Genomic DNA, 26,918 nt, shown 5'->3' on the forward strand with positions numbered 1-26,918 from the left:
CAGTGGGGACATTAATGGGCTGGTGATGATGATAATTTATGACTAGAATTATGATTGCTTTATTATAATGATAGTGGCTAATGTGGCGCTGGTGCCGGCGGTGGAAGCAGGGGTAGTGGAGCTACACAGGCGGCGCAGCCGTCGCGTTCTGAAAAGCAAAAAGGTTTTATTTTAATAATTATAATATTTTTTAATAATTATAAGTCTATGAGTGAAAAACATACAGTAAAAGTTCACACTACCATTATAGATGGCGATACGGCTCACCACCTATCACCTAAGTCTTAACAGAAACCTCGGTAAGGCGTGGATACTTAGTTCATCTTCAAGTTATGTACCTGTGAGTCCTCTGACTACCCCAATTGGGATATAATCGTCAGTTATTGTTATGTTATGTGGTATGTGTTATTGATACTAAGAAATAACCAAGAAATAAAAAGTATTCTGTATTTTGTGTCCATTGTGCTCAATAAAGTATTTTATCTATCTATTTTCACAACAAAGCATCACGTCTGTTTCCCCGAAGGGGTAGACAGAACTGTATAATATCACCCTCAGAACTGCTCTCTCATGGATTTTCACATAGATATTTTATATATTTTAGTGACATAATATTTTATTACAGTCATAATCATGACTCATAATAAAGAAGAGACTTGTAAAGTGTGCAATACATTGTTTTATTATTAGTATGACCTCGGTGGCGCAGCGGTAAACGCGCTCGGTCTGCGATTGTTGAAGTTAAGCAACTTTCCCAAAGGTCGGTCATAGGATGGGTGACCACAAAAAAAGTTTTCATCTCGAGCTCCTCCGTGTTTCGGAAGGCACGTTAAGCCGTTGGTCCCGGCTGCATTAGCAGTCGTTAATAACCATCAATCCGCACTGGGCCCGCGTGATGGTTTAAGGTCCGATCTCCCTATCCATCCATAGGGAAGGCCCGTGCCCCAGCAGTGGGGACGTTAATGGGCTGATCATGATGATGATTATTATTATTATGAGTCTGCTTGTTACTTATAATAGAAATTTGGATAGAGAGTAGATCTTTCTTGAGTGTGGCGCGATTTTCTTTCAGTTTTATAAATAAGTTTACGCAATGCCAAATACTATGTTTGGTAAGTTTGGCATTTGATTATTCTCTGCAACAAAATAAGACAACTTTATAACACTGATTCTCTTTACAACATACAAATTACAGAATACCCAAATACCTTACACTTTGATATGTAGCTTGTAAAGCGACTGCCGTTATCGACCGACCGTTTCCAAGCACCAGAGTCTAATCCGCGCGTAATTGCGGCGACCTTTCCATCAGGCAATTAGTGTGCTTGTTACGATATTGGTGTAAATATGTTCATACAATTAAATTCATCTCAATGAGGTGTTTCGAACTATTTCTCTCTGTTAGTTAGTAGTGTTTAGGTAAGAACAGTGTAATTACCTATGGCTTCTAATGGTAGACGTAAAGTGGAATAGGTGAAGTAAAAGTAAATCATTGTATTGAGTTTAGGTAGACAAGATATAAGGCAATGGGAATGCGAAATGAAGTTATGGCTGACTCCTACAGTTCCGGCCAAGTAGTCGACCGTCTAAATATCGAGGAATCATAGCAGTGGACTCAGCCAAGTGGCAGACGTTTATATTCGTTTCTATATCATCGTCTTTTTATATCTTCTATTAACGATACGATAATAAGATCTTCTATTGTGTGGATTGTGAGGAGGTCAAATCAGTTACTAAACATCAAAACGCGAAATTACTTACTATGGATTTTCTATGAAAAAGCAACCTGTGACGTCATAGAATAACGTGACAAAATATCGCAATTAGTTTATTACAGTTTATTATTTCATTTTTAAGTTTTTTGTCACCTTTAGATCTGTCTTTATTTATCAGAGAGCAACACAAGAAAATGCCCAGGACCATAGACAGAATTTTATCGCGGTTACGCCGTTAACAGTTAGAACTTCTGATTTTTCAAACTTACACAAACACGTTTCGATAAAGTGGATAAAATAAAAAAATAGTAGGCAAAACAAAATAGGGTATTTGACTGGGTCGAAATTAAAATATAAAATGCTAATCTAGAAATATTTGCCAGTATAAGATGATCAAAAATCAATCTCATTTACTTGTCGATTTATTTTCGAATTTTGTTTATGAATTAATTAACAATGAGTACGACGTTTGACCGCTTTTATTGATGACGTCAAAGGACAGCATTTCCATACTTCTTCTTAAACTGCCATGCGGGCGTCGGTGACCACCACCGCAAAGTCTTCCCTATTCTGAGCCAGTCTGGAGAGCGCGGCTGCGTCCCTATCTTCAGTCCATTTCTTAATATTATCCAGCCAATCTATCCTCCTTCTACCCCTTCCCCGTTTCCCATCTATTTTCCCTTCAAAAATTTCCGTCAATATGCGGTATCTGGTGTGTCTATGTATGTGCCAAAAATATGCATTTTACAATGTGGCGTGTGTGTTTTTTCAATGTGGCTAAAACTTCCCTCTTCTTCCATTTCCATACAAACTCCATAGAAAACTTTCGTATTAATGTTTCGAAAAAAGTACCTCATTTGACTAGGGTATCAAGTAGCCTATTGTATGGGATCAAAATAGGATTAACGCCGAAGATGTGACAACATTATTTGTTACATACGATCATGCAAATAATGCACCGGCGGCCGCAAGTCGGGCAGCCTCCAGGGCTCCAGGCCTTCATCCCGCTCTACCTTGGGTACCAGGCCGCTCCAGGAGTCTTCAGGCCTGGGAGTCGCCGTCGCTCGGCACGGCCACGCGCATTGCTGGTGGGGGAAATGGTATGGTTAAAAAATAATCAATAAGACAAGTACTTTATCTAGTCAAGTTGTCCTATACTTAAAGGTTGCCTGGAAGACATTGCTACTTAGCAATAAGGCCGCCTATTGTACTCATTCTATTTCTCTTTTGTTTTGTATTTTGTTTTTTCTTGTTTGTGCAATAAAGTATTTGTTATGTTATGTTGTCTTCTGATTACTTATTGGTGTAAGTCCGGTACCAGGGCATAGAATAAGGAATAATACTTCGTATAGAACGGCAACTCTCCTCTCCCCACCAGTCGCTAAGCTAGGTTTACCCCACCCCCCTCGGGCTTACTTTAGTCTTTAATCGTATGGCGTCAGACGTCACCCACACAGATGCGCGTGTACGTCAATGAGTAAGTAGTGTCTGGCTAAAACGAAGTTTTTTGTATGAAGTGTCCAGGTCTAGCCTCCGTGATCTAGTGGTTAGAGCGTTAGGCTCACGATCTGTAGGACCGGGTTCGATTCCCGATGGGGACATTGTGGAAATCACTTGGTGAGACTGTCCTTTGTTTAGTATAGACTTTGCAGGCTTGAACCGGGTGACCGTTTGAAGCAAGCTATTGACACACAGGACCATAGTCAAGTGACAATTAGTTATTAATTCACTAACACATCTGCCTCAACTATTATGATGGTGATACAGATCTCCATCTATCACGTTGATCTAACAGAATTTCAGACAACACGTTGAAGCTTGGGTATCTTCTAGGTAAGTTCATTTTGCAATGGATATACCTACCTCTGACAAGATCAATTGGGTATATACATACGAGCTTATGTTATAATCCCTCTGTCAGTTTCGACATATCTGGAAATACACGCAGCCATAGAATAAGGAATACTAACGCAGTTTAACGCGTCCTGTAGTTTTTTTATTCGTACGAAAGTCAAGCAATGGTGCTAATTTCTGTAAACACCATCTAATTTTATTTTAAGTTATATCTGTCATTTTCTTATCCGCCGAAAAGGAAAGGGACGGGTAATCGACAAGCATAAAATCTATAGAACACACGTCAATTTTAAGCACAAATCTAAACCAACCGTCTAAAAATTTTACATCAGTCAATAACCCGACACAGTTAAGTAGACAGCACGTCAAACGGATTGCATACCAGTGACGTACCTTTTTGATTCGCCCGGGTTATTCATTCATTTACTCATTCTTCCTAAAATTAAGAGCTGTGAATCATCCGTCCCTTTCCTTTTCGACGGATATGAAAATGACGGATATAACTTAAAATAAAATTAGGCGGTGTCTGCCGGAATCGGGGCCAGTGTATCATTGATGTTATCCTGTAAAATCAAAATACTCTTCGCGCCCATTTAAGCCAACAATTGCCTTTTAAAGCACAGTTCCGGGTAGCATTGTATTCTACCTATAGATAAACCGATTGTAATTTAAACCAAAATCGTGGATAACATTGTAATATCGAGTGGTACCGTGATAACCCACCATGTTTACTTCGATTACCGGCACGAGTTCACGTATCTGATCGAACACGTTACGACAATTACTTAAATAGCACCCACTATCACTTAACTAATAACTACCCGAATGCAGTGACGGTGATTTCAGTTGTGACGTTCAAACTTCCGAGCTGGATTGGGAACAAAAATGCGTTAAGCCTCTAACACAGAACAAAAAGTCCAAGTATTTCGCATTGCATGCTGTCCGTCTGTGGAATTCTCTGAAAAACAGGACAACTTGCAGCCACTGTTCACCAAACCAAAGCCAGATGCTTAATAGGGTAGTTTCCAACGAATCAAATCAGTTACTTTTTACCAAACGTCAAAACACGAAATGCTGTTGCGTAGAATGCTGTTGTGCCTTTCTGTATCTTGTGCATTGTGCTCAGTAAAGTATTATTATCTATCTATTAGATACCCACACGTTAACTTTGAGAACCATTGACTGTATTCCGTTCTGATAATGATGCAACAAAGCTCGCAGTAATTATTGTTGTTTGATTTAAAAGCAATTGAGCTTCATTCACGTACCTATGAAGTTTAGAGGTGGCGTGATAACTTAATAATATTTTAAAGACTCAAACATATCTTTAATCAGTGGATAACATAGTTACGCTTAGAACTATTAATATTTATATACATATATAAGTATCTTTTGTCGAACGTCTCATCCGCCTAATACTGCTGCAGCTTCTCAACCTGTATAGCTAAGGAAAAGTAGCTACAAGAAAAACCTTGGCATACAGCTCTAAAATTAATTACCTACATAATATTCGAATCGAAAAACGCAGATCAATATACAGGACATGTTGAAAACAGATGATGTTTGCAGGGGACTTATTTTAATTCAACCATCAATCCGGGATAGTCCTGTATTGAGGTTGGATATGTTCGCAAATTATTTTAAATTAATTTGCAAAAACTTTTTTAACACTACATTTTAGGGCGTTGTGAGTCGTGGTAGCCCAGTTGGTAACGCTTGCCCCTCACTTTGAGGTCGAAGGTTCGAATCCAGCAAAGGCCTAAACCAATGATTGTCGAATTTGTTTTCGATTTCATGTTTGGATCATAAATGATTATCACGTGCTCAGCGGTGAGAGGAAAACATCGTGAGGAAACCCACATTCCTGAGACGTAACCTGTACCTATTGGACTGGTTTTCCCTTCGCGGGTGGGTAGGTCAGACAGGCGGTCGCTTCTGTAAAAAATCGGACCTGTCAAATCTTCAGGTTAGGTAAGCGGACTCTGTGAGAAACGGGATAATGCTAGGGGGATGATGACATTTTAGGGCGTTGTCCTTTCCAGTAGAGAAATAGAACACAATTATATTCAAACTTTTGTTATCTATTTTAGGTAATGCGTAAAATGATTATCAAACAAAATACAAAATAATTACCCAATAATTTAAAATAAAAATGTCAGTTCTAAATATCGTTCAAACCACGGGCCAGCCGCGCTCATAAACTATTCATCGAGGTTCCGTACAATTATTTACGTAATGCCGCGCCGAACTTGGCTGTGTTTCATTAAATAATAACTGCTCGATTGACATACTCGTAACCACGCGAACTCTAGTGTAGATAATATTCAAGTATAATGGCTATACCAATTTTGTTTGTAACTAAAAGGTATGGAAAATAAACGTGTTATTGACAACTTCGTCCTAAAAGCCCGGCCAGGAAGCCGTGGTAGCCCAGTTGGTAGAACGCTTGTCTCTTACTTTGAGGTCGCAGGTTCGAATCCAGCACCAGCACAAACCAATGCCTGTCGAATTCATGTTTGGATCATAAATGATTATCACGTGCTCAGCGGTGAAGGAAATCATAGTGAGAAACCCACGTTCCCGAGAAATGCATTTTCGGAGGTATGTGACCTAACCTGTACCTACTGGGCTGATTTTTCCTTCGCGGGTTGGAAGGTCAGACAGGCAGTCTGCTTCTGTAAAAAATCAGAGCTGGCAACTCTTCAGGTTAGGTAAACGGACTCTGTGAGAAACGGGATATGCTAGGGAGATGATGAATGACTACTTCGTCCTACCTCCGGCCATCTTAGTGTCAGGATGGTGGCAGCTTTTACATTAGTGAAAAAATAAATAAAAATAAATATAAAACGCATTTAGGTAGTTGCCTGCATCATAATATGCGATTGAGGAACTTTGTTGTCAGAAATTTTGCTCTTTCGTAATAATAAGTACTTATAATAATTATTTACGATATTATTTGAGGTAGATTCTGTGGATTTTATTGACCGTTTGTAACTACATTTTTGATAAAGCCTTTGGGGTTAGTCTTTACAGTACAATAATATAATTAATTAATAATAATTATGTACTTTCGTAAGAGCAAACTTATTTTTCTATTTAAATGGAGATTTAAATAATTCTCCTATTGACCCCCAAAAATAATATTCCATTCTAAATGTGCAGTGCTGGCAACATAATAAAGAACGCACAAAAGATTGAGGGGTGTATATTTACGCGCAAAAGTAAAACTGAATAGCAAAATTAATGTTCCACACCCTGGTACCAATAAAATACCCTAAATGCCATCTCCCAAATGAGGTAAATAAAAAACCATGCGAAATGTCACGAGGCGACATTTCGGCAACGCCATTGGGCCATCGTGATAAAAATCTACGTATACTTAACAGGAATTGCACATGTTATACTTATAACTATACTTCCATGTCTGAACTCAGGGTACCCGGACACTTCATACAAAACACCTCGTTTTACACAGACAGTGGTGCTAATTCCCGTAAATACCATCTAATTTTACTTTAAGTTATATCTGTAATTTTCTTATCCGCCGAAAAGGAAAGGGACGGGTAATCGACAAGCATAAAATTTATGGAACACACGTCAATTTTAAGCACAAATCTAAACCAACCGTCTAAAAATTTTACATCCGTCAATAACCCGACACAGTTAAGTAGACAGCACGTCAAACGGATTGCATACCAGCGACGTACCTTTTTGATTCGCCCGGGTTATTCATTCATTTACTCATTCTTCCTAAAATTAAGAGCTGTGAATCATCCGTCCCTTTCCTTTTCGACGGATATGAAAATGACGGATATAACTTAAAATAAAATTAGGCGGTGTCTGCAGGAATCGGGGCCAATATACTTTGACGTTATTGTACACGCGCATCTGTGTGTGTGACGTCATAATAAGTACCTTCACACTTTAATGCATAAGGTAATCAAAGTACCATTTTAAGGGAATTCATAAACATATTTTTATTTACACAATGACGGACTTTCCAGGCTACGTTCACCAAAAACAGTATAGATGGCGTTGTTCAGATTTAACGTGATAATTACTTATTTTCTCATTACTCGGGTACCTACATAATTATTCCAAATTCAAATTCAAAAACATCTTTATTCAATAGGTAACATAGTTACACTTTGAATCGTCAATTTTACATAACGAACGTCTCATCCGTCTAAAACTACTGCAGCTTCTCACAACATGTATAGCCGGGGAAAAGAAGCTGCAAGAAAAACCTCGGCACAGGGCCCTAGACGTTCTTGAAAAAAAAACGGCTGAAACATTTATAAAAATAATAACATAAAACATAAACTGCCTATATACGTCCCACTGCTGGGCACAGGCCTCCCCTCAATCAACCGGAGGGGGTATGGAGCATACTCCACCACGCTGCTCCACTGCGGGTGGGTGGAGGTGTTTTACGGCTAATAGCTGGGACCAACGGCTTAACGTGCCCTCCGAAGCACGGAATCATCTTACTTTTTCGGGCAAAAAAATAATTATTGTTTTATATTTGGATCACTTTGTGATGTATGGATTTATACTGCTTCTCTTTATTTTGATCAGAATAATAAAGGGTGGAAGATGTAATTGTGCCTGGGTGTAATAAAAAGGGTCATCATTTACACCAAAAAACAAAGATAAAAGATGCATAATTTCATGGGTAACAGACAATCCATGAAATTAAAAGAATAAACCGAAGAAAACTAAACAACGCCATCTATCGTGTTTTTGGGGAATCCCGATTGGAAATTCTCTCAATGTGCCTGGATGTAATAAAAAGGGTCATCATTTATACTCAAAAACAAAATAAAAGATGCATATAATTTCTGTTAAGGATAATCGAAGGAAAATATGTACCGCGCCATCATTCAAACGGAACAATGAAACTCGGAACATTTAATTTTGTCCGATAATATCTAATTCACTAATGTCTGTTGGAAATAATTTGATTATTCTTCAACAGAGCGTGTGTATGAATTATAAACGAGTTGTCGTACAAATAATGGATGTTTGCCTTAATAAAAGAAGTGTTGTTTTGTTTAAAAAACGTAATTTGATTGATTTTATCGCTGTAATATTCAGAAAACGTACTTTAAATGTTAGTTCTATTTAACTTTTGGTAGAAAAACAATGTACTTACTAAACCAACTTAATATTCATATTTATTATAATTTAATATTTATTATACTTCTCTCTCAAATTATGAATTTGTTTTAGAATTCATGTTTGGATCATAAATGATTAAATTCCCATGTATATAAAAACCATTTCAATATTACCTTTTTCTGTCCGTATATTTTAACCCAAAAATCGTCCTCACCCAAAAAGATTGTATAACCATTCATCCCACATTCTATGACCTTATTTTAGGACACGCCAAACGTCCTATTGTGTGATATTTAAAATTTCAAACAAAGGTCTAACAATTTGTGACATCTGGCACATGGGACGATAAACCTAGACAAAAAGGCATATTTTTGTGACGAACTCCAAAAATGAGTTCAACCCTCTATTATTTGAAATTGGATTATAAGTTTGTGATGGTTTGAAACAGGGAGAAACAGTGTGATAAGAGAGAGACGATGGTGTAAGAGACGTTATAGTGACTAAGATGGAGAAGGGAAATGTTAAGTTGGTTTGGACAATCATCTTGCCTCTTCTGTCCTCTATAACTCTCAATATTTGCCTCTTTTCCTTACTCTTACCAGCACTAGACGTCCTCCGTGGGTCCAGTGGTTTAGCGTTGGGCTCACGATCCGAAGGACCCAGGTTCGAATCCCGGTGGGGACATGTCACAAAAGTCACTTTGTGAGGTCCTGGTTTGGTTAGAACATTGCAGACTGATCACCTGATTGTCTGAAAGTAAGATGATCCATGCTTCGGAAGGCACGTTAAGCTGTTGGTCCCTGTTACTACTTACTGATGTTAGTACGTAATTGTTATATGAGTCATGTCAGGTGCCTTTGACGGCTCAATAGTAACCCTGACACCAGGGTTGATGAGGTTGGTAATCCACCTCACAACCCACACGTTATAAGGAAGGACTACCTCATTAGTATTATTTTTAAATATTCAATCAATTCCAACTTTGAATAAAATCTGACGCTAAAAATGACGCTTCTAAACAACCAATCAAAGCAATCATAACTGAATGAAACATGCAGCATATAAATTGCGTTGTGTCGCGGCGCGGCCTCTGGGGAGTGCGCAGGCGGTCCTTAGGGAGCGAGCATTGGATCGTAGTTACATTAGTTAGTTAGTTGGTTAGTGGATTACATGCTGGGCATACAGACAGACGACAATGCGACAGGTTCATATTAATTATGATGACACAAGATAGTGACGTCAATGTAGACAGTTGGACTCAGAATCGGAAATTACTCACGCCACAAGTCAACACAGAGCCACCCGGACACTTCATACAAAAAAACCTCGTTTTACACAGACTACACATTGACGTTATCGTACACGCGCATCTGTGTGTGTGACATCTGACGCCCATACGATTGAAGACTAAAGTAAGACCGAGGGGTGAGGTAAACCTAGCTCAGCCGCTGGCGGGGAGCGGAGAGCCGCCGTTCCATAACGTAATTAATCCTTATTCAATGGCAGCTATAATGTTTTCGCATTTGGCAATGTTTCTTCGCCCTCGTGGACTTAAGTTATTGATTGCTAAGAATACTTTTTCCTTATTTACACAAGCAAGTAAGTACCATGAAAACAAACCATTATAATTAACTGTTAATTTTAAAATAATAGAATAACCCGGGCGAATAAAATAGGCATCTAGCTGATGTGCAACCGTTACGTGTGCTGTCAACTTAATTCTGTCGGATTATTGCCAATATATTTTTTAAATTTCTGCCTAAAATTGACGTCTATTCTATAAATTTTATGTCTGTCGATTGCCCGTGCCTTTCCTTTTCGGCGGATAAGATAATAACAGGTATAACTTAAAATAAAATTCGATGGTGTATACTGAAATCACCACCATTGTATTGAGCACATTTAAATCGTATTGATAACATAAGCCATATCATTCGTAATGTAAGAACCCACTAGAATAGAACCCCACCTAACGAAACATACCCTAGGGTTTACAAACAAAACATTTACACCGTACCCCATTTGAAACAAAAGCATTTACCTGAAAAAAGTAGTATGGGACCCCCATGAATTGAATGTAAGCTTGCTACGTGCTCGAGACATAGCAGGGCTCGCAGGAGCAGTGATTTATATGAACATCAGCGATACAATTGAATCGCTGGTTGCAATCCCGACAAAGTATCTATTAGAGACGTGTCTGGCTTACCGAGTGAGGTTTTAGTGATGGGAAAGGGTAGCTGCTACTGACTAGTATTTTGATGTAGGTACGTATTACGAGGGTTTACTTGATATGATATATTATGAAGTTGAGTTTGAATATCTATTAGCGTTACTTAGGATTTTGGTAGTTTTTGAAAATTTTCAGAAACAAATAAATCGTAATTTCCCTGGTGTTATCCCGTTTCTCACAGCCGCGCTTGCCTAACCTGATAATTTGACAGCGCCAGTTTTTTACAGAAGCAACTGCCTGTCAAAGAAAAAATAAATACTTATCAAGTTTAGAATAAATTATGACATCATTGCACATTAATGAAATCTACACTAATATAATAAACAGGTAAAAGTAAGTTCGAGGGTTAGAAAGTCATATCTGGAAATACCTACATTTGATAAAAATAAATTGAAGTCAAGCGAAGGGCCCGCTAGTTTATTTCTTGAACAATAAAAATATTAACTTCGAATTTTTATGGCTGATTCCTGCTAGTGGTTGCCTGGAAGAAATTGCTTCAGAGACAATACAATACAAATACACTTTATTGCTGCACCAAAATAAAAAGAAATAATTACAAAAAAAAAAAGTTTTGTACTGTTGCTAAATGTTTGTATGTTATGTTTGTGTGCAATAAAGTATTATTTTATTTGATTTAATTAATATCGCCATTATTAGAAATAATATAAAGGTACCTTTTTTTTTTCAAATCAAAAATATCTTTATTCAGTAGGTAACATAAATACACTGTTATTCAGATTAAAATAATGTTAACCAAGCCCAACACTACCCCGGTTATCGGGTACCGACGGTACCTAACAGTGTAAAAGTATTTACGGCGTGTCCTACGTTTTTACGTTAATGTGTCTCCGGCTTATAGCAGTTTGTCTCGTTGATAGCTTGTGTGTGCACATCCTTATTGGTTCGCTAGATAGCTCTTATTTGGGCAGAAGTGCCTTAAGGAATCGGAGAGGAAAAAACGCCATATCAAAGTACCTAATTCATCTAAAAAGCCTCCGTGGTCTAGTGGTTGAGCGTTCTGCTCACGATCCGGAGGTCCCGAGTTCGAATCCCGGTGGGGACAAATCACTTTGTGATCCCTAGTTTGGTTATCACCTGATTGTCCAGAAGATGACCCATGCTTCGAAAGGCACTGCGCAAGCCGCTGGTCCCGGTTACTACTTACTAATGTAAGTACGTAATCGTTATATGAGCCATTTCAGGGGCCTTTGGCGGCTCAATAATAACCCTGACACCAGGGCTGATGAGGTTGGTCATCCACCACACAACTCACACGATAGAAGAGATCTAAAAAGCAATATTGCAATTTGAAATTGGCGCATATAAAAGTGAGTGCGCAATATCAACAAATGTCAAAATAGCAACGTTGATTTTTAGGTGATTAGCTTCAATGTGGCCTTTTAACCTCCCCAGCAGGGTCTGCACCGACAGCCGCGCGCGACGCGTGTTATATCGAGGGCTTCGATGAATAAACGCAGCGAATACCATTTACGTAGCGTTGTACGCCTCTCGATATAAATTGCACCGCGCGAATTAAGGTGTGGATAATTGAGACACAGACTCCGGGAGACACGATACGTTTATTCAAGAGAACGTAGTGTAAAGAACATCTTAGAGCTAGTTGCTTATGTTTATATACTGACCTAATGCAATAATAAATTGCTTACATCTAAAATCTTAAACTAGGTTATTGCAACAACATACAATTTCTTAATCTAGTTCTTACATGTAAAGTTGACATCAGCATTGTTATGGAATGCTGATGATGCGGAAGTGGATTCCTTAACTCGCGCGACTAGGTTGACGTGCCGCGAGGCCCGAAGACAACTTTCATCCACTTTTGGTACCAAGTCCAAGAAGAAAATAAAAGCCTCTCATTCGTGATAGCCCTGTTCAGAGGACGCGTGATTTACATCGAGAGTCACAGTTTCGAATCCCGGCTCGAGATTTAAACCACTGAACACGACTTTATGTAACTGAATTCATGGGTCGTAGAAATCACGTGGTTTCCAGGATTTGTGCCATGGTGAATGACTAAACTCACCCCTTATTACATGAGACTTAAATATAGCTAGCGAGGAATGGGTGTATCACTACACAGTATAAAACAAAGTCGCTTTTTCTGTCCCTATATCCCTATGTACGCTTAAATCTTTAACGCAACGGATTTTGATGCGGTTTTTTTAATAGAGTGATTCAAGAGGAAGGTTTAGTATAATGACACCCATTACCTAAATAGTGGAGAAATACTGTTACTTTTGAGGTTTTTAATGTGATGTAAATAATTTAATTTTTTCCTCAGCATTGCACCCGAGCGAAGCCGGGGCGGGTCGCTAGTATGATAGTAGATATACACTTCTGTCTACCCCTTTGAAGATACAGGCGACATGCTATGTTATGTTAAGTAATAATGTAATTACTTTCCCAACAGATAAGTAACAGGACATGATATTAAAATTCAACAAGTAAGTACTTAAAGGACACGGGATATTATTATGTTGTTTTAATTTAGTAGATTGACCGAGTGCTAGGCCGCCATAGGAGCGAGCTTGTTTGAAGACGCTCCCATGTTTGATCGTGTAGGGTTACCAATGTTTCACCAATCATTTATTGAAGTGAAGTCGAATTACATTTTAAACTAAATGGTTTAAGTACGTAGGAAAACAGCCGTGGTAGCGCAGTTGGTAGAGCTTGCCTCTCACTTTGAGATCGCAAGTTCGAATCCAGCACAGGCCTAAACCAATGATTGTCGAATTTGTTTTAGAATTATTGTTCAAATCATAAACGATTATCACGTGCTCAGCGGTGAAGTCATGAAACCCACATTCCCGAGGAATGCATTTTCGGAGGTATGTGTTAACCTGTATTGGGAGTACATGGGGAAAATGAAGGAAATCGTCGACCACGCCGGCGGGGTTGCTATCGGGGTAACATTCGCTTCCAGTCCAGCATAAAAGCATGTATCTTGTATCTTTTGAATATAACAACGATTATGAATTGAAACAATAAGGAATAAGTAGTATTGATTTGTTACTTTTAAAATAATGCTACGACCCGTAGCAAAATGCTACGGAGAAAATCTCCCAATGGCTCAACTTGCCTCCCGAAGCACGGAATACTAAACGTCAAAACACGAAATTACTATGGAATTTGTATGAAAAAGCACACTGTGACGTCATAGGAAATTATTACGTTTTTAAAAAACTAAATGTTTTCGTCAGTTTTAAATCTTTTTTTTAATTAAGTAATCAGAATTTCCTAATTTATCTTTAACGTAGGAAACTGTCCAATTCAGAAATGCACTGACACTAAAAATACATCGTATATAGATAGTTGAATGGACATGGAGTGGATAGTGGATAGTCAAGTGTTTATTTTATAGAATAAACACTTGAATCAGTCCATACTCAACAGTCAGTTCAACTAACAATCAACCCTTGTAAGTACCTAAAACAATTCAATTTAATAATTCGATAGCCCGCGGCTAAGCCGATTGGAACAAAGCTGATTGCGCATGTATCCGATTTAGAGATTATACTTAAATCTAGCTCTCGACCGTCTGGACTATCAATTAACTAAATGGAGAACACTAGATATTGGTTTCCATTTAGCCGTGATTGTTTTCTGCCAATTGATAAAGCTTAAGGTGATTCTCACACTGCCCCGCATCATGCTGCATGTTGCGTGTTGACGCACCTACGCGCGTACCTGCGGGAGTGCAGATCTTTTACGCACTCACGCGCGTAGGGGCTTTTTGTAGATGAACGCACGGTGGCTCTCATTTCATTCAAAGCCGTTCCAAAATCACGCGCGGCACTGCGGGATTCGGTGTGCCATACCTTGCGTCTCGCCCCGCACCTACGCGCGGGAGTGCACGTTTCTCCGCTTGTATGCGCGTGATCCGCATGAACGCGCGTAGATGAATTTTCTATGTGTTAGACTGTGCGTGTTTTCTATACAAACGGAGATACTTACAAGCAACGGAAGAACACGCATCCACGCGCTACGCTGCATCATGCGGGGCAGTGTGAGAATCGCCTAAGGGCTGTGTCCACTACACTGAACTACTACCGACCGATACTAGGACCGAGTCAGGTACGGACCGGCGTATGCCGGACGCTACTGTTACGGAAGTGGGTTTCAGGATTGGAAAGAAACTCACTGAGTCCAAGGAGAAACGAATTGATTCACTATACACACGGTACAGCTTTCGCACAGGGCTTCGCGGACTCGCGGTATAACTCCGTCACCGTCACTTCACTTTATTTCGCTACACACACACACACAGCACGGAACACAACACTAGCTCTGCACTAACACTGCGCTTAACACTGCACTTGACACTGCATTCTACCTACACTGTTTAAAACACTGTCCTTCTCTTCCACTTTTTCTATACTTTCACTTTTTCACTTCTTCTTCTTACTCCGATCGCTTGAGAAACTGAACTAGCTTTCCTTGCTCTTCCCGGTCTTTGTATACCCTATGATCTCGTACCAGAATAGTCGATTCATTTCTCGAATAATCTCGGGTGGAAGTGGAACCTTCTAGTAATGAAAAACAGGGACAATGCTATGCGTCAGAAAAGAGAAAATATTATTACGATGACATTCCAGAGCTCTCTGGTTGCGGTGTTTATTTATGCGATGTGACATTGTCAATCCGTCACACTATTATGCCCACTACAATAGCTGCAATGATGGAACTACGTTCTATCCCCGTATGTACCAGGAATTCTGGCCGGTCTGTGAATGGCACGCTACGGTGCTGGTAGGTGACAGAACGGTATTTGAAAAAAAAATCATACAAAGAATATTTTTACGCCTATGTCGGGACGGATACGGTTCTGGTATGATACGGTGTAGTGGACACGGACCTTTAGGATTAACTTGTGTAAATATATATCACATTCAACATAATGTCGCCTTAAAAATAAAAACGCCGATTTCTTTCAATCCGCGTAAAAATTGAGACCATATTTTTTACCTGAATTTAAACTAGCTTCTGTATAACGAGGTTTTGTTAACAAAAATCACATCCGAATGTACACAAAGCTCCTGTCTGCGTAGTCACTAGAACAGAATTGAGAATCCTCGCCTTTTTAGAAAGCGGATTAAAACAAAAATCGAAGCCCCGCAGAGCTTAATGGAAGTAATTGGCAAATTCATAATTAATTTCTATGCAGATTCTGCGACACAAGCGCAGCGCCGTGGTCGCGGGCGCGGGACTTCTTTCTTGGCGGTTTATTTTCCTCCAAACAGTACTCACGCTATAAATAAGCACAAGTATTTCACCGTTAATTCCAGTGATGTTATAATTAAACGATTACGGGTTGCGATGGCAACCCTATTTGAGGGGATTACCCGGAGGGTCCTCAGCCCGTGTTAATTATACGAGCGTCAATCATTAGACGCCGACGCCTCTTTTGTCCGTCAACGCCTTTTCAATTGGTAAATAAATACTCCTACATTTAGATTACGAGGTGAATAATTTATTAGTGTTTTACAGAAGAAGTAATTAAGTGTTTAGTGTGATGGTAAAGCTGTTTAGTTTCGTCTATGTAATGCATTCTATAAGACAAACTTTTCGACGTAACTTCCTATTGTCGGTATCATTCCTTGAGCTAAGTGAACGTCCGTTTAATTGTATGGAATAAATAAACTCTTCGAATGTCTATGCAATCAACTTTTCGTAAAAACACTTCGCTTATTCAATGGTCAGTTAGAAACAAACTGCTGCAAACACGATCACAGTGAAGCGACAAAACGACACAAAACAGAAAATCCCCAATTAATTGGTCCTCTGAAACCGATCGGTACTAAATTAAACATTTTCTCTTATTTAAAACCGAAATGAAGTCCATTTAAATTCGTTCCGACAGTAATTACAGACTTTACGACGTGCCAAAGCGACCGGCCGCCATTTTGTGACAAATTGCCATGAGAAAATGGCGTCAGTTTCCCGAGGGATTTGGAGCGACGTGGCGCGAACTTAAATGGCAAATGTTTGGAACTGAATTAAATTAATCAATGCATTAATTACTCAAGTTCGGTTTGAGGTTTAGGTCATGGGCGTTTTTTTTAAAGTCTGATCTTTATACAGTTTTGGGGTCTTTGGAATGGTGTTATAGGAATCTAATTGAAAGAGAAGTCGTGTTGATTTACTTCAAACCATTGGCATGCAGTTATGTTTCTTCCTTAGGAAATTTTCGGTTTGTATAAAACATTTCATTGTCAATAAACAGAAATGAACATCACTCTGTGTTACATTAACCAATAGAAATCGGAAGTATTTCATTGCAATCATAAATACCTTCTTAACAACCACAAGTTCCTTATCGTCTGAGGTATTTTCCCAAAGCTCTGAACACGTAATACTCCCGTCAATAGCATAATCACAGCAGTCAATAAATGCTATTACGTACTTAAGCCTTTCCTAAGCATTTCTCAAAGATGCAATACCTGGGGGTCCGTCTATCGTATTATCTAGTATTGGGAAGAAACCGAGCTGACTTGAATCCAATTTGGAAAGTTGGAAGAGGAAATTTTTCCAATCACAGTCCGAGTAATCGTCGATTAGTTTTTTTTTTATGTTTCAAAACGTCTTTGTGTTCAGCGGCGGTTTGAGCTAAAGTGGTTTTGTTTGGATTACTTGCGACGGTAATTCAACTGTTTACTTCTTGTTGGGCCGTATGTACTCCTTATTACCCACACCTATAATGGCCTCTGTGGTCCAGAGATTGAGCGTTGGGCTCACGATCCGGAGGTTCCAGCTTATTTATTCGTAGGTTCCAGCAAAATGTGCTAAAATTATGAAGATTTGTACTTAAAAGCTTTGAGCGCTAAATGGTATGTCTCATATAACAAGTTTTAAGTTACTTAGCTTTTTATTAAGCAAATAAAGTCGGTTTATTTATTTTTTTAATTAATTAAATGTTTTTAACGTTACTATTCCATTTTTCTCGGATGACATTTACTTGACTAATCTGATAAATACAATTTAAACGTTGTGTAACAAAAACTTACCATATCCTTAGGCTGGTCTTCCTCTGTAGTCTCTATATCGACGCTCTCGTCGCTATCTCGATCGCTTTTAGTGGAGCGAGCGGGCGAGGAGCGGAGCGGAGAGCGGGCCGGCGAGCGGAGCGGAGAGCGGGGCGATCGCCGCGGTGAAGCAGTTGTTGGTGATCTATAGATTTTTTTTTTTATGTATTACGGGCAACTTACAAGCTACACTCTGCACTTGTAAGTTGTAGTAGCTCAATTACAAGTTGTCACAGCATGCATAGTGAACAATAAAAATAAAATATAAATATTTTAGAAAATTTATAGAAATAAATTAAAAAATAGCAGTGCAATGTAGTAATGTAATCAAGATCATTACATCTGGCCAACATTTAGATCATATTTTGATTATACAGGATGTTAATGCCACGGTACCGAATGCTGAGGGGGATGATTCTTCAGGTCATGATTCTGAGTTACTAATTAATACGGGTTATAGTCGTGAGTTTATGTTTACTCAAGATATCCGACAGCAATTTTACAAGTAATAAGTAGCTAAATTACATAGTGTATTAGCCAATAACAGGATAGGTATCATAATAGATTGAATTATCTATTGAACCGAAATTAAAAATAAAAAACAGTACCAAACAAAGTTGCATGAACCATGCACTAACTTAAATGTGCAAACGAGTAAATACATACTAGTTTAAAAAGAAGAATAATAAGAATACAAAAATAAAATAAAAAGAATACTTACTTAAAAAAAAATAAGTTTAAAAAGAAATATGAAAAAAATATTAAAAAATAAATATATATTTTTTTGCATCTTTATCCGTTACCTGGTAGGCGATCGCGATGACGTCATGACAGGCGAAAGTTGCGGCGAGTCGAGGCGACGCACAGGTCGGAACGCGCGCGGCTCCTCCATCGCGCCCACAGAACTCAACGCTGTTAGCGCCCCTGTACAACACACAACCATGAACTTTCCAGGCCAGGTCCCTCAAGAACAACATAGATGGCGCTGTAAAGATTTTCCTTCGTTTAACCTTCAATTTCATGGACAATAGACTATGGTATAAATGATGACCCTTTTTAATACACCCAGGCATAATTACATCTTCCACCGTCCTCTCAGACGACGCCCTGAGCCGAGGTTCGCGCCCAACTGGGCACCCTCAGGCCTGTTGTCTTAAACGTTGTACCGGGTGAGAGCCTTCAGCTCTCCCCATTTGTCCGGCCAAGTAGTTAATGCCATCTGCGGCAAATCTACAATAAGTCACGTCAAAACAAAAAAAAACATCTTCCACCCATTATTATTCGGATCAAAATAAAGAGAAGCAATATAGGTAGTAAGTAACATATTTCTATACATGTGATCCAAATATCAAGCAACAATTATTATTTTATACATGCTTGTCATTACATTGTATTTTTGACAAATTATGTGCCCAAGTCTAATTTATTCGTAGACCCAAGTACCTAATGAGAAAATAGGTAATTAATTATCACGTATAGACACATATAGACTCATTTTAGATATTTTTGATGAATAGACGCTGTAATTTGGACTTAAATAAAAACTTGTATGGGCGCTCGCCATTGTTCTTTCGATAGGTATATATACGAGTACTAAGTACATGGATTTCGTATGATTTTCATTATTTATTTGTTAAAAATAAACCATGCGGTTTACAGAAAATTAGCCCTAAACGACAGCCAATAAGTCATAATTACAATTATTATAGATACTTAAACAGTATATTCAATTAATCACATACTTAGTTACCGTTTTTAGAGTTCCGTAGCCAAATGGCCAAAAACGAAACCCTTGTTTATATTGTAAGACTTTCATTTTAATTATATTTTGACGTCTCGTGTACATAAAACAGTGGCAAAAAATATATTTGAATATGGAAATATTCCCGGGCCCATCACTGCATGTAACCACTCCTACAACCTAAACTCACCTGGCGTCCAAAGCGTAGGCTTCAACCAGGGTATAGCATACGGCAGGGGCAGTCGAGCCCCCCACACGTAGTCGGCCAGGCGGGGGACCGGAGCGTGGGCCCCCGGGGGGCTCGCAGCGGCCCGCTTAGCCTCCACCACTTCAGGCTCTGGCCTGCGGAATGGGACTCTTCTGTGGCACAATTTTAGGCTGAACTTTGTGGAACGATTTTTTTATGTAATTAAGTATTTTTAGCATTATTATCATCACATGTCTACTGAAATATGTTGCTGGTGTTCTTAAGGTTCTGAAATTTGTGGCAACAGTTTTCTTCTATCGTGTGGGTTGTGAAGTGGATTACCAACCTCATCAACCCTGGTGTCAGGGTTACTATTGAGCCGCCAAAGGCCCTGACATGGCTCATGTAACGATTACATACTTACATCAGTAAGTAGTAACCGGGACCAACGGCTTAACGTGCCATCCGAAGCACGGATCATCTTACTTTTGGACAATCAGGTGATCAGCCTGTAATGTCCTTACCAAACTAGGGATCACAAAGTAATTTTTGTGGTACGTCCCCACAGGGATTCGAACCCGGGATCTCCGGATCGTGAGGCCAACGCTCAACCACTAGACCACGGAGGTCGTTTGATGGCAACAGTGCTAGAGACTAAAGGCATCTGCTAACTTACGTCAATGTTATTTTCAAAGTCTCCATAATGTTCTTGAAAGTACTAACGCTTTCGTAATGAATAGGAAAAAAACACGGCAGTTGGGGTTGTTTCTAAAATGTTTCATATACTAAAACTGACAAATTAATATCCCATACCCTTTTAAGTCACGACGAATTTATTAAAAACATCATAGAAGGGAAGCTACAAGGAAAGAGAGGAAGGATAAGACCAAGAAGAGCTTACAAGGAACAGATTAAAGAGAAGTTGAACGTCGGGTCTTATAAGGTAGTGATAGAATTAGCCTTTATAACTACACACTCAAGTCGTCAGGCCAGCTTTATCGTGTGCCATGTGACCGGACCTTCAAGTCGAAGTTCGGTATCGCCAGCTACATCAGAACCCACCACAACAACGACCCGGGATATTCAGTAGTTGCCGTCACCAGATACGGTTTGGAGGACATTATGATATTTTTAAATCGAAAATGAATCTGTCTTGGACGGACTTGAACCCGCAGCTCTTGTCTCTCGGGTTCTCCACCTGTCCATCGTGTCCATGTATCATCGTATGTATAAAGATCGAAAGAATTTCGCATGGACAGGTGGAGGACCCGGTGTTGTAATGATTAACACGCTTGTCCCGGCTTGACAAGAGCTGCGGGTTCAAGTTCCATCTGAGTCAGAAAAAAATCACTGCAGGTCTCTCTCTCTCTTTCTGCCACTCCTCCCGATCCAGGGCAACAATAAGTCATATAAAAAAAAATCCTTACCGAGCAGCAGACAGCATCCTCTTCCTGGTACCTCCATTGAACATAGCTTTGACGTCTTCCCACGCGTGGACTACCTCATCCGGAGGCGTCCCACTGAGCTTCATGTGCCGCCTCCAGGAGTTGAAGTTGGCTGCATCAGGTTGTACGTATTTGTCACCAGGACCGACACGGTGCGAGTGGAATATGAACTTGTTTGGGGAGAAGAACAGACCGCAGTACGCGCACTTAATGCATTTCGCTCGGGATGAATTGTACCTGTTGAAAAGGAAGAAGGTGTCTTGACAGAAGAAGAGGGAGGCAACTTAGGGATATATCTAACTAGAACATCATAGTACAGTCATGAGCTATATCATGTACCCACTTTAGAACCCTGTCGCACTATCATATTTGACATTTAATGAGGCTTATGGTTTAATTAAGTAGTCAGAAAAGTTAATGTGACATGGTTGCAAAGTGTATACATATTAGTACTCGTGACTGTACATAGTGTAAATAATTGACAGATGTCCTGTTGAGAGACGTGAAGTGAGGCAGTGTTTATACAACTACGTATACATGGTCGCGCCACCATGTTGTCGTAGTGAGATAATTCCCTCATTGAACTGATAAGGGTTTTGTTTTTTCCCTTTTGAGGTACGAAAATCTAAAAATTACTTATTATCGTCACATACCAAAAACCACGCAAACGCATTTTGGAGAAATCTCATTCTAGTTTTCTTCAACAAAACCACGATTTCTTATAACCAAAATTATAGTGGGTATAAATTAAGACCACAAATTTTGACCTGAAATTACCACGGTAATATGTAATCTTCTTCTTCTATCGTGTAAGTTATGGGGTGGAACAAACATCAACCCAGGGTTATTATTGAGCCGTGAAAAGTCCCTGACATGACTCTTGTAAGGACTTCGTCAGTAACTTACATCAGTAAGTAGTGTTAGATAGAAAAAAATCGATCGACCTAATATCGACTGATACATCACTATGCTAATGAACGTCACAACACTAGTTGACATACTTTGACAGGCCTAATTCTTACTATATACGTTCCACTGCTGGGCATAGTTTTCCCCTCAATCAACCGGAAGGGGATATGGCGCATTCTCCACCACGCTGCTCCACTGCGGGTTGGAGAAGGTGTTTTTACGGCTAATAGCCGGGACCAACAGCTTTAACGTGCCCTCCGAAGCACGGAATCATCTTACTTTTTCAGACAATCAGGTGATTGAAGCCTGAAAAGTCCTTACCAAAAAAAGGACAGTAGAAAGGACTGTTTAATAGTAGTAACTGTGTAAAATGCTGTCTTACCTGGCCGGCAGGAAAGCCCCACGGCAGCCCCAGGCGCACTCATGATGCACGGCAAACGCGAAGTCATCAGGTAGCCGCGGCGGCGCGTTGTCCCCCAGGAATGACTTGCACAGCCGCTCCGCTTCCCGGCGCGTTATCATACCTATTCATGACATCAAATACACTTACAATACAAATACACTTTATGACTTACTTTATTATATCATGATGAGATAATAATTCCTCATCATCAATTTAAGAGCCACCCTCTTGTCGGTGCAGCATTTTCCATGCTACTTTTTTATGGAAAAATAGGGCAGTAGTTTCCCTCTTGCCTTTCGCCCCGCAGTACTCTGTCTGACGCAAGTGGGATGGCGCCCAGAGTAGTCTATTGCAAAGCCATACTAGGACTCCTGTCTTCCGCCTCTGAATAGTACTGACAGTTACTGCTGCCCTCTGTCAGGTAATAATTAAAACACATAATAACGGGTTCTTACCGCGTTTAAATCAGGGATATGAGACTCCCGATATTTCGACACTGTACTGTGTGAGTGTGCTGAGTGTCTTGCAACAGTGTCGAAATTTCGGGAGTCTCATATCCCTGATTTAAACGCGGTAAGAACCCGTTATTATGTGTTTTAAATTAATTATGATAATAACCGCGTAAACTTAAAACAATGTATGATGAGATAATGGAAAAAATCATCATATCTCTAGCCTTATCCAGTTCTTCACAGAGTCCACATACCTAACCTGAAGATTTGACAGGTTTTTTACAGAAGTGACTGCCTATCTGACCTTCCAATTCGCGATAGGAAAACCAGTCTAATAAAGATTAGGTCACATCCCTCCGAAATGCATTTTTCGGGAATGTGGGTTTCCTCAAGATGTTCCTTTCCTTCACCTTCAAGAAATTTATCTTTAACCTGTACTAAGTCACATACTAAAGTAAAAAAGTAACACAGCATCACGGAAGCGACCTCGTTGCTAGTTGCTGTTAACCGGGCAGAAATACTGGAAACCACGTGATATCATTATAAATAATCCAAACATAAATTGAAACTCATTGAGTTGAGTTCAGTGGTTCAGAGCCCAAACCAGGATTCGAACCCGTGAGACTAGGATGTTAAATCACGCGTGCTCCGAACAAAGCGATCATGGATTGATAATTGTATTAAATAAGTCCCTTGTAAACATCTAAGTATCTACTACCGAGCCGAGGGAAGTGCAGGTACTTTAAAATTAAGTCAATATTCAGCAAAGATTTAGTTTGCGGTGCGTCGCGCGAATTGTAACTCGCATTCGAACCCGTCAGTAAAACGTCAGTCGTGCCCTTAAAAGTAATTCTTGACCAGGGCTATCCTGGAGTAAATAGTTGTCGGAATAAAAACATTGGCCCCGATTCCTGCAGACACCTCCTAATTTTACTTTAAGTTATACCTGTCATTTTCTTATCCACCGAAAAGGAAAGGGACGGATGATTGACAGCTCTTAATTTTAGGAAGAATGAGTAAATTAATGAGTAACCCGGGCGAATCAAAAACGTATCTCGCTGGTATGCAAACCGTTTGAAGTGTGCTGTCAACTTAATTCTGTCGGGTTATTGGCCAATGTAAAATTTTTAGACGGTTATTTTAGATTTGTGCTTAAAATTGACGCGAGTTCCATAAATTTTATGCTTGTCGATTACCCGCCCCTTTCCTTGTCGGCGGATAAGAAAATGACAGATATAACTTAAAATAAAATTAGATGGTATTTACAGGAATTAGCACCATTAACTCACCACATCTCCTCGAAGACACAGGCATGGCGCCAGCTCTCCTCAGTATCTCTAACTGCACGGGAGTACATTGCACACAGGTAATGCCTAAAGCCACTCTTCTATTATGAATCTCGTTGTAAGAGAACTGCTTCAGAAGAGTGTTGGAGATCTGAGCGAGACAGAGTCTCTCTACTCCCTCTATCACGAGCGAGACGATTGGTACACCATAGAGGAGGACAGTGCCAACCTGACGGAAAGAAAAAAAACAAATACTTAATAAAAATATTTTCTCCCCATCCCGTCAACATCCCGAAACATCAACATAAACAGCTTATATACGTCCCACTGTTGGGCACAGGCCTCCCCTCAATCAACCGGAGAGGGTATGGAGCATACTCCACCACGCTGCTCCACTGCGGGTTGGTGGAGGTGTTTCTACGGCGAATAGCCGGGACCAACGGCATAACGTGCTGCAGGCAGCAGGTGAATTACCAACGATAAAAGAAGAAAAAGTGTTAACTTTTGTACATTAATAAAAAAATCCTTCCTTTTCTAAATTTTTTTGCAGATATTTAATTAAATAAGTAAAATTTGTGTTTTGTTATGTCATATTATGTAAATCAATTGAAGATAATGTTGTTAAAGTCAATCAAGACACAGATCGAAACTCGACCGTGTTTAAGGAAACATAAATAGATAAATACATTGAAAAACTTGTTAATATACGTACTTTTATGTTTAAGTATTTTTATTTTTTTAAAGAACGTCTAGGGCCCTGTACCGAGGTTTTTCTTGCAGCTCCTTTTCCCCGGCTATAAAGGTTGTGAGAAGCTGCAGTAGTTTTAGGCGGATGAGACGTTCGTTATGTAAAAATTGACGATTCAAAGTGCAACTATGTTACCTACTGAATAAACATATTTTTGAATTTGAATTTGAATTTAAGGAAAGACACGGTGTAGGAATAAAAGCTGAATGAAATATTCTCAAATTAAATGTGATCAGTTCATGAACCTACATAATGATAATAAAGATTCATTTTTACCTGATTCGGTTTACTGTTGAGTTGTAGAGCTTTGTGTTCAGTTCGTGGTTTGAGGGTCTCCCGTGGTGACATAGCCAGGTTCGTAGCTTCCATTCTGTGAAGAAAATACACCATAATTAGTCAATTATGATTTAAACCAAGTAAAGGAAAGACGTGTCGTTCAGCTGCTTGTCTTCCCGGGCATGTCGTAAAAACCGACAGAGGGATTGCGTCCTCTAACATGATGGACTAATGTTATGGGCGATAGGCTGATCCCTTATCACCATAAGGTTCATCATATCCATCTTAGGACTTCGTATCAACAGTGGCTGCAAGTTGTCTTTGATTACTTGTGGCTCTGCCCACCCCATTTGGGATTACGGGCGTGAGTTTATGTATGTATGTATGTAAAGGAAAGACAACTTAATTTTTTCACTTTGATATTTTTGTGTTTTCCGACGGGATTCGACGAATAGGGAGCGCACGAACCAAGTAGTTTATGCCATTTGCGGCGGCATTTAAGTCACATAACTAAATATTATTATAATATTTTTATATTATTTCTGATAATAAACACATTTTTGTTTTATTTTTTGATAAAGAAACGATCTAAGTACTTTATATAAAGCATGACTTCTCAAAAGATACTAATTTATGATAAGGAAAACATTTAAGTTTAATCCAATATAACAATACATTAAACAGCATTAACAATAATGACTACATTTACCGCGCCATAACGCGCACAGTGGTTCGACGCACAAAATAATTAGGGCAAAAGTGGAAACAATTTGCGGCAAAAGTGATCGTTTCTGCAAATACAATGTGACAAAGGATCATTTGCACAAATAGCCAGTTTGCGTGTGAACTCGGTGTATCGAATATCAATTGGCGTTGTTGGGGGCGGTAATGTGAATCTCGCCCCCAGCCGTCGGGCGAATTCCTCCTGTAGGAAGTCGTTATCGGTACTGAGATTCATATACCCTTTTGTATCGAGTTCTAGTTTAAATAATACTGTAGAATAATATGCAGTATGTTATTGGTGTTGCCAACATAAAATAATAATTTTAAAAAAGTTTATTGCATTATCTTTTGGTACATAGTTTTGACTGGCTTTTCAGAAAAGATAAGCTTGTATTAGGTGACTCCGCTCTTCCATAACAATTTTCGTAATTGTACCTTACACTAAAACATCAAAGTCATAAGTAGTAAGTATACTATTAAATCGTCAGACTATGACAAAATGTAAGATATTTTTAAACTGAAAAACAACAAGGCAATTCTTCAATTACACATTAACAAACAATACAAAATTACCTAAAACAATTTTATTATTAAACAACAAAAGGCTCAATATTAAATGAACTCTTATTTTTACAATAAAGACACCATAACGAATCGTTTAAATGTAACAAAATATGTCACCGCTGTAAAGTGATAAATCACCACTTTAAATGTTTACCAACCCTAATGTTAAAAATCAACATAGGGTTGGTAACAGACCCTTTAAAATAAGACAACAAGAGGGT

The 26,918-nt window shown here is 39.2% G+C and overlaps 1 protein-coding gene across 1 annotated transcript; it reads right to left on the reverse strand.

Moving 5' to 3' along the window:
• Positions 1–38: 38 nt before the first annotated feature.
• LOC126370766 (SKI family transcriptional corepressor 2) lies at positions 39–25,503 on the reverse strand. Its single transcript, XM_050015801.1, has 10 exons — positions 25,411–25,503; positions 24,390–24,615; positions 22,628–22,769; positions 21,319–21,573; positions 19,895–20,064; positions 18,767–18,887; positions 17,946–18,108; positions 2,656–2,800; positions 268–270; positions 39–148 (listed from the first exon to the last, which is right to left on the reverse strand). The coding sequence occupies exons 1-10, from the start codon at positions 25,501–25,503 to the stop codon at positions 78–80; spliced, it is 1,389 nt and encodes a 462-aa protein (XP_049871758.1). The 3' UTR covers positions 39–77.
• Positions 25,504–26,918: the final 1,415 nt, after the last annotated feature.

Source organism: Pectinophora gossypiella, chromosome 11, assembly GCF_024362695.1.
Source record: "Pectinophora gossypiella chromosome 11, ilPecGoss1.1, whole genome shotgun sequence".
NCBI classification, from domain to species: Eukaryota; Metazoa; Arthropoda; class Insecta; order Lepidoptera; family Gelechiidae; genus Pectinophora; species Pectinophora gossypiella.

Excerpts from the sequence above, each read along its gene's own strand:
- LOC126370766 (XM_050015801.1), bottom strand. The coding sequence starts at position 25,503 with ATGGAAGCTACGAACCTGGCTATGTCACCACGGGAGACCCTCAAACCA. Across the intron at positions 22,770-24,389 it reads TGTGTCTTCGAGGAGATGTG|GTATGATAACGCGCCGGGAA; the intron begins GTGAGTTAATGG and ends TGTCATGAATAG. Across the intron at positions 20,065-21,318 it reads AGGATGCTGTCTGCTGCTCG|AAGAGTCCCATTCCGCAGGC; the intron begins GTAAGGATTTTT and ends ATTGTGCCACAG.